This window comes from Dicentrarchus labrax, unplaced genomic scaffold, assembly GCF_905237075.1.
Source record: "Dicentrarchus labrax unplaced genomic scaffold, dlabrax2021, whole genome shotgun sequence".
Lineage (NCBI taxonomy): Eukaryota > Metazoa > Chordata > Actinopteri > Moronidae > Dicentrarchus > Dicentrarchus labrax.
In genome coordinates, this window is record NW_026136716.1 from 10134790 (window position 1) to 10147343 (window position 12554).

Consider the following 12554-nt stretch of genomic DNA (forward strand, 5'->3'; position numbering starts at 1 on the left):
CTTTCTCCTTTTATGCAATCAATGGATTTACTCTGATATGAGGAGCGTCCGGAACCGTCTCGACTGTTGATTTTTTTTTTTTTTTTTTTTTGGGGGGGAAGAGAGAGAGAGAGCTCTTCGCTGTTGTTGTTGTAAACAACGAAAAGAAAAAAAAAAAAAAAAAAATAGGGGGTGGGTGGGGGGAGAAAAAGAAAAGGAGGTGATGTTTGCTTTGCACAGGGTTCGTCAATTCCGCGTCTTTTCCGCACTGGTTGTCGGTTCGATTGTGTGTTGCGCGAAAAGGTGAGTGCCTTTAGTGAAGTCAAGGTTATCGCCCCGGCTGATTGATTCAAGGGGGCCAAGGTGATTGTTTCTCTCCCCCTCTCTCTCTCTCTCTCTCTCTCTTCTGTCCTCTCCTTTTAGCGTCAACGAACCGGGCAACATGTCTTTCGTGAAGGAGACGGTGGATAAACTACTGAAGGGATATGATATCCGACTGAGGCCGGACTTTGGAGGTACGTTCGCCGTCCAAAAAAAAAAAAAAAGCCCCTCCATTGTCCCCCTCGCGCCTGTAGGCAGCTTTATTTTTGGCGCCATTCGCAGTGTTGTGGTCAGGTGTAGCGGTGTAGGCCTATATCCATACTCTGCTGTTTAACCTCTTCCAGGGGCCCCAGTTGCAGTCGGGATGAGCATAGACGTGGCCAGCATAGACATGGTGTCAGAAGTCAACATGGTGAGTGAATGTTTCACATTAAAATGTCTGTTTTCTGTGTGTTTACCCAACTGCAGCCCCCCCCTTCACACTCTGGCACCCATACATCTTCATTTCCTTTCTCCCTTTGCTGTAAAGAAGTGCTGATGTAAACCCAGTTTTTCCCACCCCTCTCTCTCTCTCTCTCTCTGGCCATTATGGGATGCCGAGATGGATGGGCTGGGTTTCCTGTAAGCAATAAAACATCTTTATCTCGCACGCTGGCCAGCACAGTGTTACCTTACATGCACAGAAAGCTTATGGGCGTAAAGAAAAACATAATATGGCCTCCTGCTCCTGTTTCCGACTGCGCTTGAGCCTCAGACGGCACTCACTTAGAGGACGGATTAAAGCTGCGACAGTGGTTTTACAATCAATACAGTCCACACACAATGCATATGCAATACACAGAGCATAAAAACAAAAAAAAAAAGAAAAGGAGAACATGCTGAACTGATAATGCTCGCCACTCTCGGTTTAAATCCTTTGCAGCCGACAGCCAGAGCAACCCGTTAGCTCTCACTTTGCTCTGCTTGTTAACCTCTGGAGCCACAGTGTTCCTCCCAGGAGGACCTCTGAGCTAGACAGCTATCAGGGAGGCTCTGATTGGATTTGCTAATTCTGTGAGCCGGATTCCGCTCGCCCAGCGTTGACCACGTGTACCCACACGCCCGGAAAGTAACTTCAGGCTATTCTATCTTAAAATATCAGCCGACGGATGACCCAAATTGCCTCGGCACCGTCTGGCCACATTTTCAATTCTTTTGCAGAGGAATCTGATTTTAAAAAGACTCCAGCACCAGATCGAATGGCCTGTTCAGGTTGCTCGTTACTGGTTTGGATCCGGGCTTTTGAAACCCGCAAGCCACGGTCGCCGATTCCAGATCAACACCTCTGCTCTTAGCGCACGCTTCACAGCCCATTGCCTGTGTAGGTGTTAACATTATGACCTTTATTAGATACGATGGCTGCTTGAGCCCCCATTTGCTTTTACAACAACGCAGTCCGGCCCCGGGCCGGCGAAGAGTCAAATTCAGGTCGGTCAGGATGCGGCAGTTTACACTTCGACCTCTATATGGGCACTCCATCAACTCAAGCATCATCAAAAGTGTACAGAGCATCATTTCACACCCATAATGTCTGTTCCTTATTGACCAGGAGGGAAAAGGCTAGATTTTTACTGCAGCATATTAGTAAATGATCATCATTTATCTGGTGGGAGGTGTGTTTGTGTGTGTGTGTGTGTGTGTGTGTGGGAGGGTGTTGATCAATACTAATGGTTCAATCATTTCTTTACCAGGTGACTCCTGGCTTTGACTCCGGGTTGAAACAAAAAGCTCCGTGTCCTTTGACATTCCGAGACACCCACAAAGAAACCTTGTCTCCTAGAAATTACAGTTATACACTTTATTTTGCTAAATATCTTTAGTGGGAAGTAAGAAATGGAATACAATGTTTATAGATGTGTTTCCATTAGTGTATAATCAGCTGAAATTAGGAACTGTTACGGTAGAATGAGGCGTTTTTCATGTAGAGATTCGGCTCAGAATGAACAAACCAAACGCAGGCTTGAGCTCTTTTGAGTTTTTATTTGCACGTTTCGCGGCCACCGTAGTTTCTCCTTCGTGCTTGGGAAGGCAGGGTGAAACTTCTAGTAAGTTGATGATTTGGAGGTTTCGGACTAAAAACAAAAGCAACGTGGACTATTTTCTGTCATTTATTACAGTGTATTTGAACTGTTGTTCCATCAGCCTTGCTTTATACTTTTGACCTTGTGCTTTGTGATCCTTGATTATCCTCCATTTATTAGAGATCATTCTTTATCTCTGTGAGTGTGTTATATGTTTCGTAACCTCCATGTTTTATGTTCTATGTGGTAGAACAAGACATATATACAAATAGTCTGACTTTTTCCTGCTGGACACAAGATGTCTCCTACTTCCCTGTAAAGTCCCTTCTCAGTGGATGTGCACTGGTGGCTTTAATTCATACAAGTGTGATGTAGAAGCTTGGATACTGGACCGGGATTAGCTTCCAAACTGAAAAAAAACCCAAAACATTCTGCACAGTGAAGAAGGAACAAGAAGAGAAACATGCTTTCAAGTTGTTACAAAAAGGTGAAAAAGTGAAGCTAAATCTTATACATGTTTGAAATAATAACATATTTTACAGTGAACCCGACTGGTTTTAGCTGAGGCTCAATGATCCATGCTATGAGCTTTGTTTGCCAACAGTTCATCTGCTAACATTAACCAGCAAGCCAGCTAGGCTATTCTCCGAAGAGCACACAAAGGCAGCTGATCAACCGGGGGAATCAGACAGCTGAGATCACACTTAAACTGATAATTAATTAGCTCCATTTCTCATCGCCACCACCAGTGCACCGGGGGACTGCACATGTGCGTCTGCGCTTGTTAAGGAGGGACAATTCGTGGCAGTCGTCCAGTGTTGAAGCCAAAACAAGACCGGTCAAGCTGTTTTGTTATTTTTGCACCAGCGTTTGACATTTGGTGCGTGCTTTTCATCCAATGCCGGGGACAGTCTGCGGTTTTAGCATGGGGGATGTGTCCAGCAGGAAATAGATAATGAGTGCTTTTGTTCTGACAGTGACAGTGCTTTGCTTTATCCACTGAGCAACACTATAAACAGCACAGCCCCGATAAATGCTGCACTCTCTATTTCTTTTATTTAAAAAAAAAGAAAAAAAGAGAGAGACTATTTTCAAGTTGTTAGGCATTCATTTCAATAAAACTTCTGCTACTAAATCTACTTCACCAGCCTGGTGGAATGACCCACAGGCATAATTGGGAGACAAGTTTTAAAAGTTGAGGATTTATCGGCTCGCTATGCTGAAATGAGGCCTGGATCCTATCGCAGCTTGCTCTACAAGGAGCACAGATTTGCGAAACAATACTGCCAAATATTAAGCTTGATGTGACGTTCCCTCCCATGCAAAGAGAAAAAACAGAATGACACAACACTGTATTATAGAACACAAGCATGTAAAGTGCCTGAGGTTTGTGAGTTAAGGTCCCCGTGTTGCAGCTTTAGCGTGGGATTCTGATATCCAAACTCTCTTCTTGTAGAACAACAAGACAAAATTGAAGGGTCATTTTTCAGAGGTGGTAGTAGTGAGGTATAATGTTAACGGCAAAGAATATTAGATGTTAGAGTTTCAGATAAATGAGTGCAAAGGGCTAATCGAGTCTGGGGGTTAAGGTTGAGGTGAAGGGGTGGCAAATGAGTGTGAGTCAATAGAATGTCCTTGCAGACATTACGAGGCAATATACGTGTGCATGCATGCGTGTGAAGTCTGTTTTAGAGAGGACTGATTGATGCGTGTAATGGGTTGGAAACAAACATGCATATCCTCAAATAGTCTATGCAGGTTTAAAGTGTACAAGTATATTATATAAGGGACTGTACACAAATTATTAGTGGGGAGGGGAGGTGAAAAATAGGTACATTTTCTTTTTACTTTTTTTGAGATTTGAGAGAGCAGAGAGGGGCCATTTCATTTTTATCATTCCAAATGTATATTTTAGCCTTCCCCATTCATGATTAATTAAACTAACTAAACAAAAGTCTGCATCATAACAGAAAGTAAAACTCTATTGCTCACTATTGTAAAAAATGATTCAGTTAAAAAGAGTTCTCCACTGACTCAACACCAGTTCTATAACACCAACATGCTCACAATGTTTAAAAAAAAAGGAAGAAGAGTCAAAGCAGCCTGGTGCTTACATCACCCACAATGCAACTTGACTAACAGTTGGGTCAGAGATTCGAGTGCGTTATGGTAGCTAACAGCTAATGTAGCCTCGAGCCGCTTGCCTCAAGCAGAGATGAGGAGCAAGCTAAAGAAGTCTTTAACTTCACTTTTTTCTAACTCCACAACTCTGTTTTTTTTAGACCCACCCGACACTGACATCACTTGCAATTAATCAGATTTCAGCTTCACTTGAAGCATTTTATCAGATTTTTGCCTCCAGAGCTACATATATGCAGTAGTACTCCCCAATGTAAACAGACTTTGATATGTCAAATTGATGGAACTTCCCTTTAACATATTAAGGTTCAAATAAGATTACAAGAAACATGCTTTTTAAAAAGTCAAATATGAGACTCAACCCTCAATCCCCACTCCAATAATTTGTGTACAGTCCCTTATTGATGATAACTTCCAAAGTGTTTGCTGTTTGCTGCTCCACACTATTGCAGTCCACTCCTCCATGTTTTATTTGATTCGCAGTGAGAGTTCATTTCATCAACCCCTACAAGAGTCAAAGGTTGGCGGAACACTCTGGCAATCGGCAGATCAACAGACCCCGAGACATGAAAGGGAGCGGAGAACTATAAGAGCTAAAGATTTATTGAGTGACTGAGCGAAAGAGAATAGAGCAGAGAAAGCGATGGGATCCAAAGATGTAAGAAATCCAGGCAAAAGGAAAGAGGCAGAGAGAGGAGGTGGTAGCGGATCGAGACAGCGAGTGAACACGGCATCTGGCTCGTCCCAAGAATCCACCTGGCAGGGCAGGTTGACTGAGTCAGCCACTCCGACGCCTTCGCGGAGCGCGGAGCTCCTGCACTGGCAGATGCTGAAGTGACAGAGAAAGGCACACTAATTACCTCTGAGGTTTGTTTGTGGTGTGCCGGGGGCCTCCGCTGATGAGAAACACATACTAGGACAAGATCAGAGCAAGGCAAACTAGATTATGTGTGCGCTGAGGCAGTGCTTACTTGGAAACTAGTCGTACACTTAGGAACGGATCGCTTTGACAAAAGAAGTGTCGCTTGTAAGTGCTGTTTTGCAATCCCACTCAGAGAGGGGAGTTTTAAAAGCTTTTTTTTTATGTTGGACAATTGGTTTAATGTATGGTTTGGAGGTGGAAATGGAAGTATCATCTGAATATACTACAGCAGAGTGTTTGCCTCCATTTAAAATGTTATGAAATATTGCTATTAAGAAAGTTTAAGAGCATAATAAGGGCAACGCGTGTAGGCGTGTTTTCATTATCATGACCTCCTCTCGCAAAAAAATGGATAAACAGGTGCGATTCTCTGCAGTAAGAGCCATCTGGGCCTTTATTCCGGGTCCATTATCTGTGCCTCGTGAGAGTGATTGTAATTTTGGGAAATTCAATCACGGCACAATGAAGGTAGAGCTCCTCGCACAGGGAGCTGGTCAGAGTTTGCTCTGTGAATGTAGTTGCAGTAACAGGCTGAACAAGCTAGTCATCCGTACACCCACGGCTGCGTGTGGGTGTCAGAAAGAAAAAAAAAAAAGCTGTCATTATGGAGAGGTGAAAAGATCTCTCTTTCTCCAAATGCTCCTGTTGCCTGGTTTGTTTTTTTGATTTTTGATTTATTTGTTTGCAGAAAACACACTAGCACCACAAGCCCTTAGACTACCGTTTTTTCCATTTCTAGGGTTATTTGAATGTATAGGTGCATTTAGATTTCTGCCCAAAGGCATATCAGGATGACTTTATTAGGTGATAAGGTTAATAATTAAGTTTAAAATACACAACCTGGTCTGACCCTACCCACCAAGGTAACCACACCTGCATACTGTACACTCCTGCCAAAAAATGTATCTTGGAACCAGATGTTGCCAATGCACAAACTATGTCACCCTAATTATCTTATATAGGTCTTCCAGCTATGCAAAAAAAAAAAAAAAGAAGCGTCTCTCTTCTCTGTGGCTCTGTATACCCCCATGTCTTTTATCCGGCATCCGGCTTCCTGCCTGATGGAATGTAATTGGCCTCGGGAGAGAGAGCGCTGTAGGATGAAGTGATGATCGCAAAGATTTCGAATAAGCAGAGCGGGCACTTCCTGGTTTGCCGTGCCAACCCATTGAACCCACGCGTGAACTGAAAGGGGGGGAGAGATTACCCGTTCTACTGGTTCCAACTCTACAGTCCTGTCATGTTAATAGCCTCCGAGCTGCATGCACCTTTAAAAGACACTGCACTTATTGGTCTGGGGGATTTAACATTAATAGGCGCCGGCCTCGTTTCCCATCTCGGTGCCACGTAAGTGGCCGCTGTAGCCGATAAAAAAGGGGGCAGGTAAACTATGAACTGGATTTATGATGGGGGTTACTGAAAAGGTCATTAGTCAACAGTCCGATTCTACTTACTGTAATGAATACTGCAGATATGAGGTTTAAGGGGGGAGAAAAACCCCCGCAGGAGTAAAATGGAGAAACACCACACCCTTGGGCTAAGGCGGATAATTCAAGCCTGCCATATTAATGTCTATTATTGTTTTATTAGTGAGTCCAAATATTGAGGTTGTTTTTTATGCATTTTATGCTTTTATTACAGTCATTTGTAGGGAGATGACAGGAAATGTGGTTAGAGAGACTTGCAGGAGCTACGCAGATGATAATAGCTTATAAACAGGATAAATTGTAGTGCAGCAGTTCGTCGCAGGATAAATCTCAGGATGATTAACACAATAGGAAAGCAGAAAAGATAACATTTCTACAGCAAAAAGTTAGCATTTTTCTAATCTTTGAAGAAGTCATATTAGCCAGTAATTCACACAAAAACACCAGACATCGAACAACTATTCATGTATAGAACTCTGAGAATGAAGATCTGATTAAAAACATGCAACATGTGAAAAGGTGCCTTTGTTTGAAGGGGCTGAATAGTTTTGGAACCCCTGGTTTAGCGGATACTTAAAGCTTATACCACGTTGAGGCATTTCCAAGCCTTGACTGTCCAATTCGGGTTCAGTAAATTCCGTGAACTGTCATTCGCTGGTTTCAGCCTGAAGAATGGCGCCTGTTCATGAGAAAGTGCGGGTTTGATCATGAGCATAAAAAAAAAAAAAAAAAAAACTTGTCGAAACTTTAAGTTGTTAATCTGTCTGGCGTTCAGTTGACGTTTCAGAGCAGCACAGAACAGACCGAAATGAAGACGGAACCGGTTGACATAAAGTTAGATGCTAAAATATTAACTTATACAGTGCAATGGAGGGTGTTAATCTTGACACCGACCTCCGTACAAACCTGCTGTGGAGAAAGTCTGCTCATGAATAATAAGACAGGTCTGAACCGACACTCAGGAATTTCGTTTATTGCTATGAGAAAATTTGTACATGCTACTTAAACTCTTATGACCTTGTGTTTTTTACTTTGTCTGTTTCTTGTTTTTCCGAAAGAAAATTCTTCTGAAACCAGTTTTTGGCCCATTGTTTTACATTTGAACATCATGCTGTACGGAAGAAGACTTGAAACTAGAGATTGAGACCATAAACTGATTAGGAAACTGTTTACTGAGCTCATAACTCAAGTGTGAAGTCGGGTCATTTCCCCGTAAGACTCAATATAATTCCTTTGGAGCCGTTACAAAGAATGCAAGTTAAAGACTCTCCTGCATTAGAAACTAGATCCATTAATCATATACTGTCAGCGCATGTGACACACTTTTGGGACCATTCAATTAAAATTAAAAAATGAGCAACCTGCATTTGCCCGGACCTCAAGTGTAACCACTGAGTCAAAAAATAGTTAAAATAATTGTCCAAAATTGCAGATTACACTGAAAAATCGGATGATTTATAAAAGATAAAAAGATTTAAATGGGAAAAAAACTTCAGGGGAAAGGATGCGATATACACCAAAAATAATGGAAAATGAGTTATATGAACAGAGCAATTGTGACGCTGCAGTACACATAAGAGAATAACCTTTGTACATTCACCATTTGTTCCCCGTCTTCCTCTCCCTCTTTCCACGTTATGAGGCAATACATCATGAAACATTAGACAGTGAGGAAATGATCCTATATATTGAAGGCCAACACTGTCATTTGGAGGAAAAAAGCCCAATTCAATCACTTCCCCCATGTTTGCTCCTCAATAAGGGGACAGAGCTATTTTTACCATTCTATAGCAGCAGGAGGAGGAAGGGGGGGGTGACAGGAACCCGCTGAGGGATTCCCCCGCACTGCGGTGATATACCGCCTCGGGGCCATCCCGAGGGAGAGCTCCGAAATTACATCGAAGTGACTCAAATTGCTCGACTTTTAACGGAGGGGGTTCATATGGAGTACACGGTGATTACATATCGCATCATCGTTTTTCACCCCCGCGCCAAGATGTGAAAGTTTAGCCGGGGAAAAACTCGCAGAGCCGCGGCCATTTATTTTTAATGTCGCTATCGAGCTGAGCCTGCTTTGATATCGTTTCAGATTTAATGATAATGATTCTTTTCTTTTTTCCAGCTTATTTCACATGTCTGCTTATTCAGTCCCATCGTGCTGCAGTCCAGTAGCGAACGAGCTAGCTGCTGGAGGGGCGGGGGGGGGGACAGAGAGCATATGCTGTGTGACAAACAACGTTAGCGGGATATTTCCTCGATACTGCTGGTATCACAACGTAGCAGTCGGTATGCTAGCGCTGCAGAGAGAGAGGGGGAGATTAAATTGAATATGGGTCAGTTCACAGCCAAAACTCTGCTTATCTGAATTCTCACACACCCTGAATGAAAGTGATTATCCGGTCGAGTTAATTGAATAATTGGGACCTTTTTGGAAATCATTTCCACTGGTCACTGTCATTATCTCTGCTGAAAACATATGCTAATAACCAAAACAGCAGTGGTAAAGCTGTGTGCATTGGGAATTCGTGTGATGTGGGAAACGGGAGAGTTGTCAATAATTCATAATCCATAGTCCTAGTTCATGGAAAATCTGAGCCCACCTCCTTATAAAAGAAAAAAAAAACTCAAGTTCCAGGGCAGGTGATGCAAAGCTGCACTCATCTGAAATTCAATCTGATTGTCTCCATGAAAGATTGATGAGGATTCCTTGGCCGCGTGTTTGTACAGGCTACATGGTTAATTTAAATCATTCATGTCTTTACGAGGAGTGTGTGTGCGTAGATGCTCGGCGGGGCTGCCCACCTGCTGATACACTTGCGGGGGAGATGGAAATGCATAGCGTGGTGCCGCTCGGGGATAGAAGGAGGAAGGGAGGGGGAGTGATGTGATAAGGGTCAAAACAAGGCTGTGTGTAAGACATAAGTCATTTGTTAGGGATTGATGGAGGGTTGAGTTACAGTGGTAATGGAGGAGAGGGGGAATCCAAGTCTGCAGGACTCATTCTTACAGCAAATTTAATTTGCGCCACATGCTGTGATCAATCCACATTGACCGCTTTAATGGGACTGTGACTGATAACTCTTATTGCCCTTTATGTCGCCAAATCCCGGAAACTGACAAGGATTTATTTTCTTATCGCTTAAAAGGAGCAGAACTGCATGCCATCACTGGATGATGACAGCTTGATACAAGCCAGTTATTCAAAAAGGAATATCAACCTATATAAAGGTGTTTTTATCACTTGTCCAACAGGTTTGCGCGTTCTCGAGCTACTCGTGAAGCTGAGTGACAGTGTATTCATCCACCAGAGCTGGAGATCCTATGCAGTCCGAGATAGAGATAAAGTTGTCCCTCTTATACTGTGGCTGGGTTAACCTGCTAGGGGCTTTTGGGCCACCCGCTTCCTCCCACTCTGTGTTTATTGTGCCACTTTGAAAAACCTATTGAGAGCAGTTCCTACAACAAGCTACACAAGCAGCTTAATTATATTGCGCCTACAGCCCCAGAAACCAATCAGTGCCATATGGCAATTAGTATGTGATCATTTGATTAAACATAGAGTTACTTAGAAATGCACAAATATGCATTATTTAAGCATAACATCAACTCATGCAGATCTTAAAAAGTTCTTTTTGACACTGGACTCAAGTAAAAGGAGTCAAGTTGGTCCTTATGTAAGATGTATTATGTTATATTGCACTACCATAAAAACTGATTTTAAACCAAGGGGCCATAGTTAAAGCCGAGACATCCTGACTCCCGAGAGATGGTCCAGGGTTCTTACATTTTCTATTTTATCATACCTTTGAGAGCTTCAGAGCCAGAGAAGATATTATACAGCTTTTGTACTCATGCTGAGTAGAAACAAAAATTAAACTCCAGTACTCCAGCCATTTATTGTGTCAGTTCTGTTACGTTGAGGGACTCACATTATCAGCAAGATAAAGAAATAGAGTGGTTGAAATTAAAGCACCCTTTCCTGACGTGCCCCTTTAAGTGTCAGCCAGGAGGAGCTTTAAGTGCACATTTCCAAACACATCTGCAGTTAACCTGTTAACCATAAAGCAATGGAGATCAATAACTAGAGGCTCACAGAGCTCCTTAAAGTAAAGCAGGCAGTCTCCTGGTTCGTAACCCAGTCAGTTTTTTTTTTTTTTACCATAGCAAACATGTTGTACTGATTTTTCAGGTGTGTGTGTGTGTGTGTGTGTGTGTCCCCTTAGGGCTGCAACTAACGATCATTTCCACTATAGATCAATCTATTGATTTTAAAAAATCTATTGATAAAACATTTAGTTTAACAGCAGAGGACAGTGACAAATGACCATGTCACATTCCCACAGCTCATGATTTCTCCAAAATACAAATATATTCAATAATTATTATATATAAAACAGAAAAAAGCAGCAAATCCTCACATTTGAGAAGCTAGAAATGGAAAATGTTTGCCATTTTTGCTTCATAAATGAGTTTAAAAGGGTACTTGGTATCTTAATGTCAGATCTCTTGAATATTAATTTATTCTATTCTACCTGATGGGCCCCAGCCAGAACGGCTCCATCGTTCGAGGGGCTGCAGATACCAAACGAGCCAAAAGGTTCCACCACCATTCTGTACATTTATGGCTCAGTGCCAATGCGATTTCCTTCTCATGCTGTGTGACCAATCTGGATCCTGTGCTGACTAAGATCTTCCCTGTTCACATATCCGTGTGCTAACCAAAACGCATTCACTGAAGTATTGAGTCTGAAGTATTAGTAGAAATAAAAAAATGAATGAATAATTAACACGCAGTCAAGTGCCTGAAACTGCATTTCCTTCTATTCTTTGGCTTTCTCATGAAAATGCGAACCCCTCTAGTGTTTTCTAAGCATTCACAAGTGTTGATATGGCGCATGCAAAAAGACAAAAAAACCACTTTGGTTATGTAACAACTCAAGCACATTTTTGGGAAGCCGTGCTCATTGCGGCGGCCGTTTTTTTAAAATCTGCATTCGTTGTTCGTGTTTGGCGTGAACGGGAAAACTGCCGCACCAACAGACATGTGTGCCCTTTGTCGGTGCCAGCATGGTGCGGGCTGGTTTCATTTCAACGCCACAGCGGGCAGAGGGTAGATCATGGCATGGCCCGAGAGAGAGAGAGAGAGAGAGAGAGAGAGAGAGAGAGGTGCAGACAGACTGAGATAAAAACAGAAATAGAGAAGAGAGACTGTGAGCTTGGCTAAGTGGATTATGTGATGTGGAAGGAAGGAGGGAGGGGCTCTGTCCCCTATCTATCCCCTAGCTCTGGTCAAATACTACTCGAATCGAGACAAAACAAAAACATTTACTTACGCAACCGTCCTGAAAATGTTTGATTTCACAGGACTAATTGTATCCTCATGGCTGGACTTAAAGTACCTCTTGCCAATACTTGCTGGGCTTAGGTGCCAGATGGCGAGGGTTTGTTACGCAGAGGATACAAAGAATGTCAGAATCTTACATGAGCACTTTCCTGTTTGCAAACACTTAAGTGATTTAAAAGGAAACCAGTAATTTGGATAATGTAGTTTGAGCTGGTGGCAAATTGGCTCAGCAGTTTGAGGTGACTTATATGACGAGATTCTGATGTGGGCCATTTTTTAATACGTGATCCAGATTGGATACAGGTCAGATTTTCTGCTGTGTGGCCTCAGTGTGAACAGTCATATCAGAATTCACGTGACTT

The 12554-nt window shown here is 42.6% G+C and overlaps 1 protein-coding gene across 4 annotated transcripts in view; it reads left to right on the forward strand.

Moving 5' to 3' along the window:
- Positions 1-12554, forward strand: part of LOC127378689 (gamma-aminobutyric acid receptor subunit beta-3-like) — a 64699-nt gene that overhangs the window by 25526 nt on the left and 26619 nt on the right. For 2 of the 4 annotated variants that reach the window (XM_051427832.1, XM_051427833.1), the window contains exons 3-4: positions 403-494; positions 645-712. In XM_051427832.1, coding sequence (XP_051283792.1) covers positions 403-494; positions 645-712 — 160 coding nt within the window. Of the gene's footprint in view, positions 1-150; positions 283-402; positions 495-644; positions 713-12554 lie in introns of those variants that run through there. The other 2 variants (XM_051427834.1, XM_051427835.1) reach the window with 2 other exon arrangements.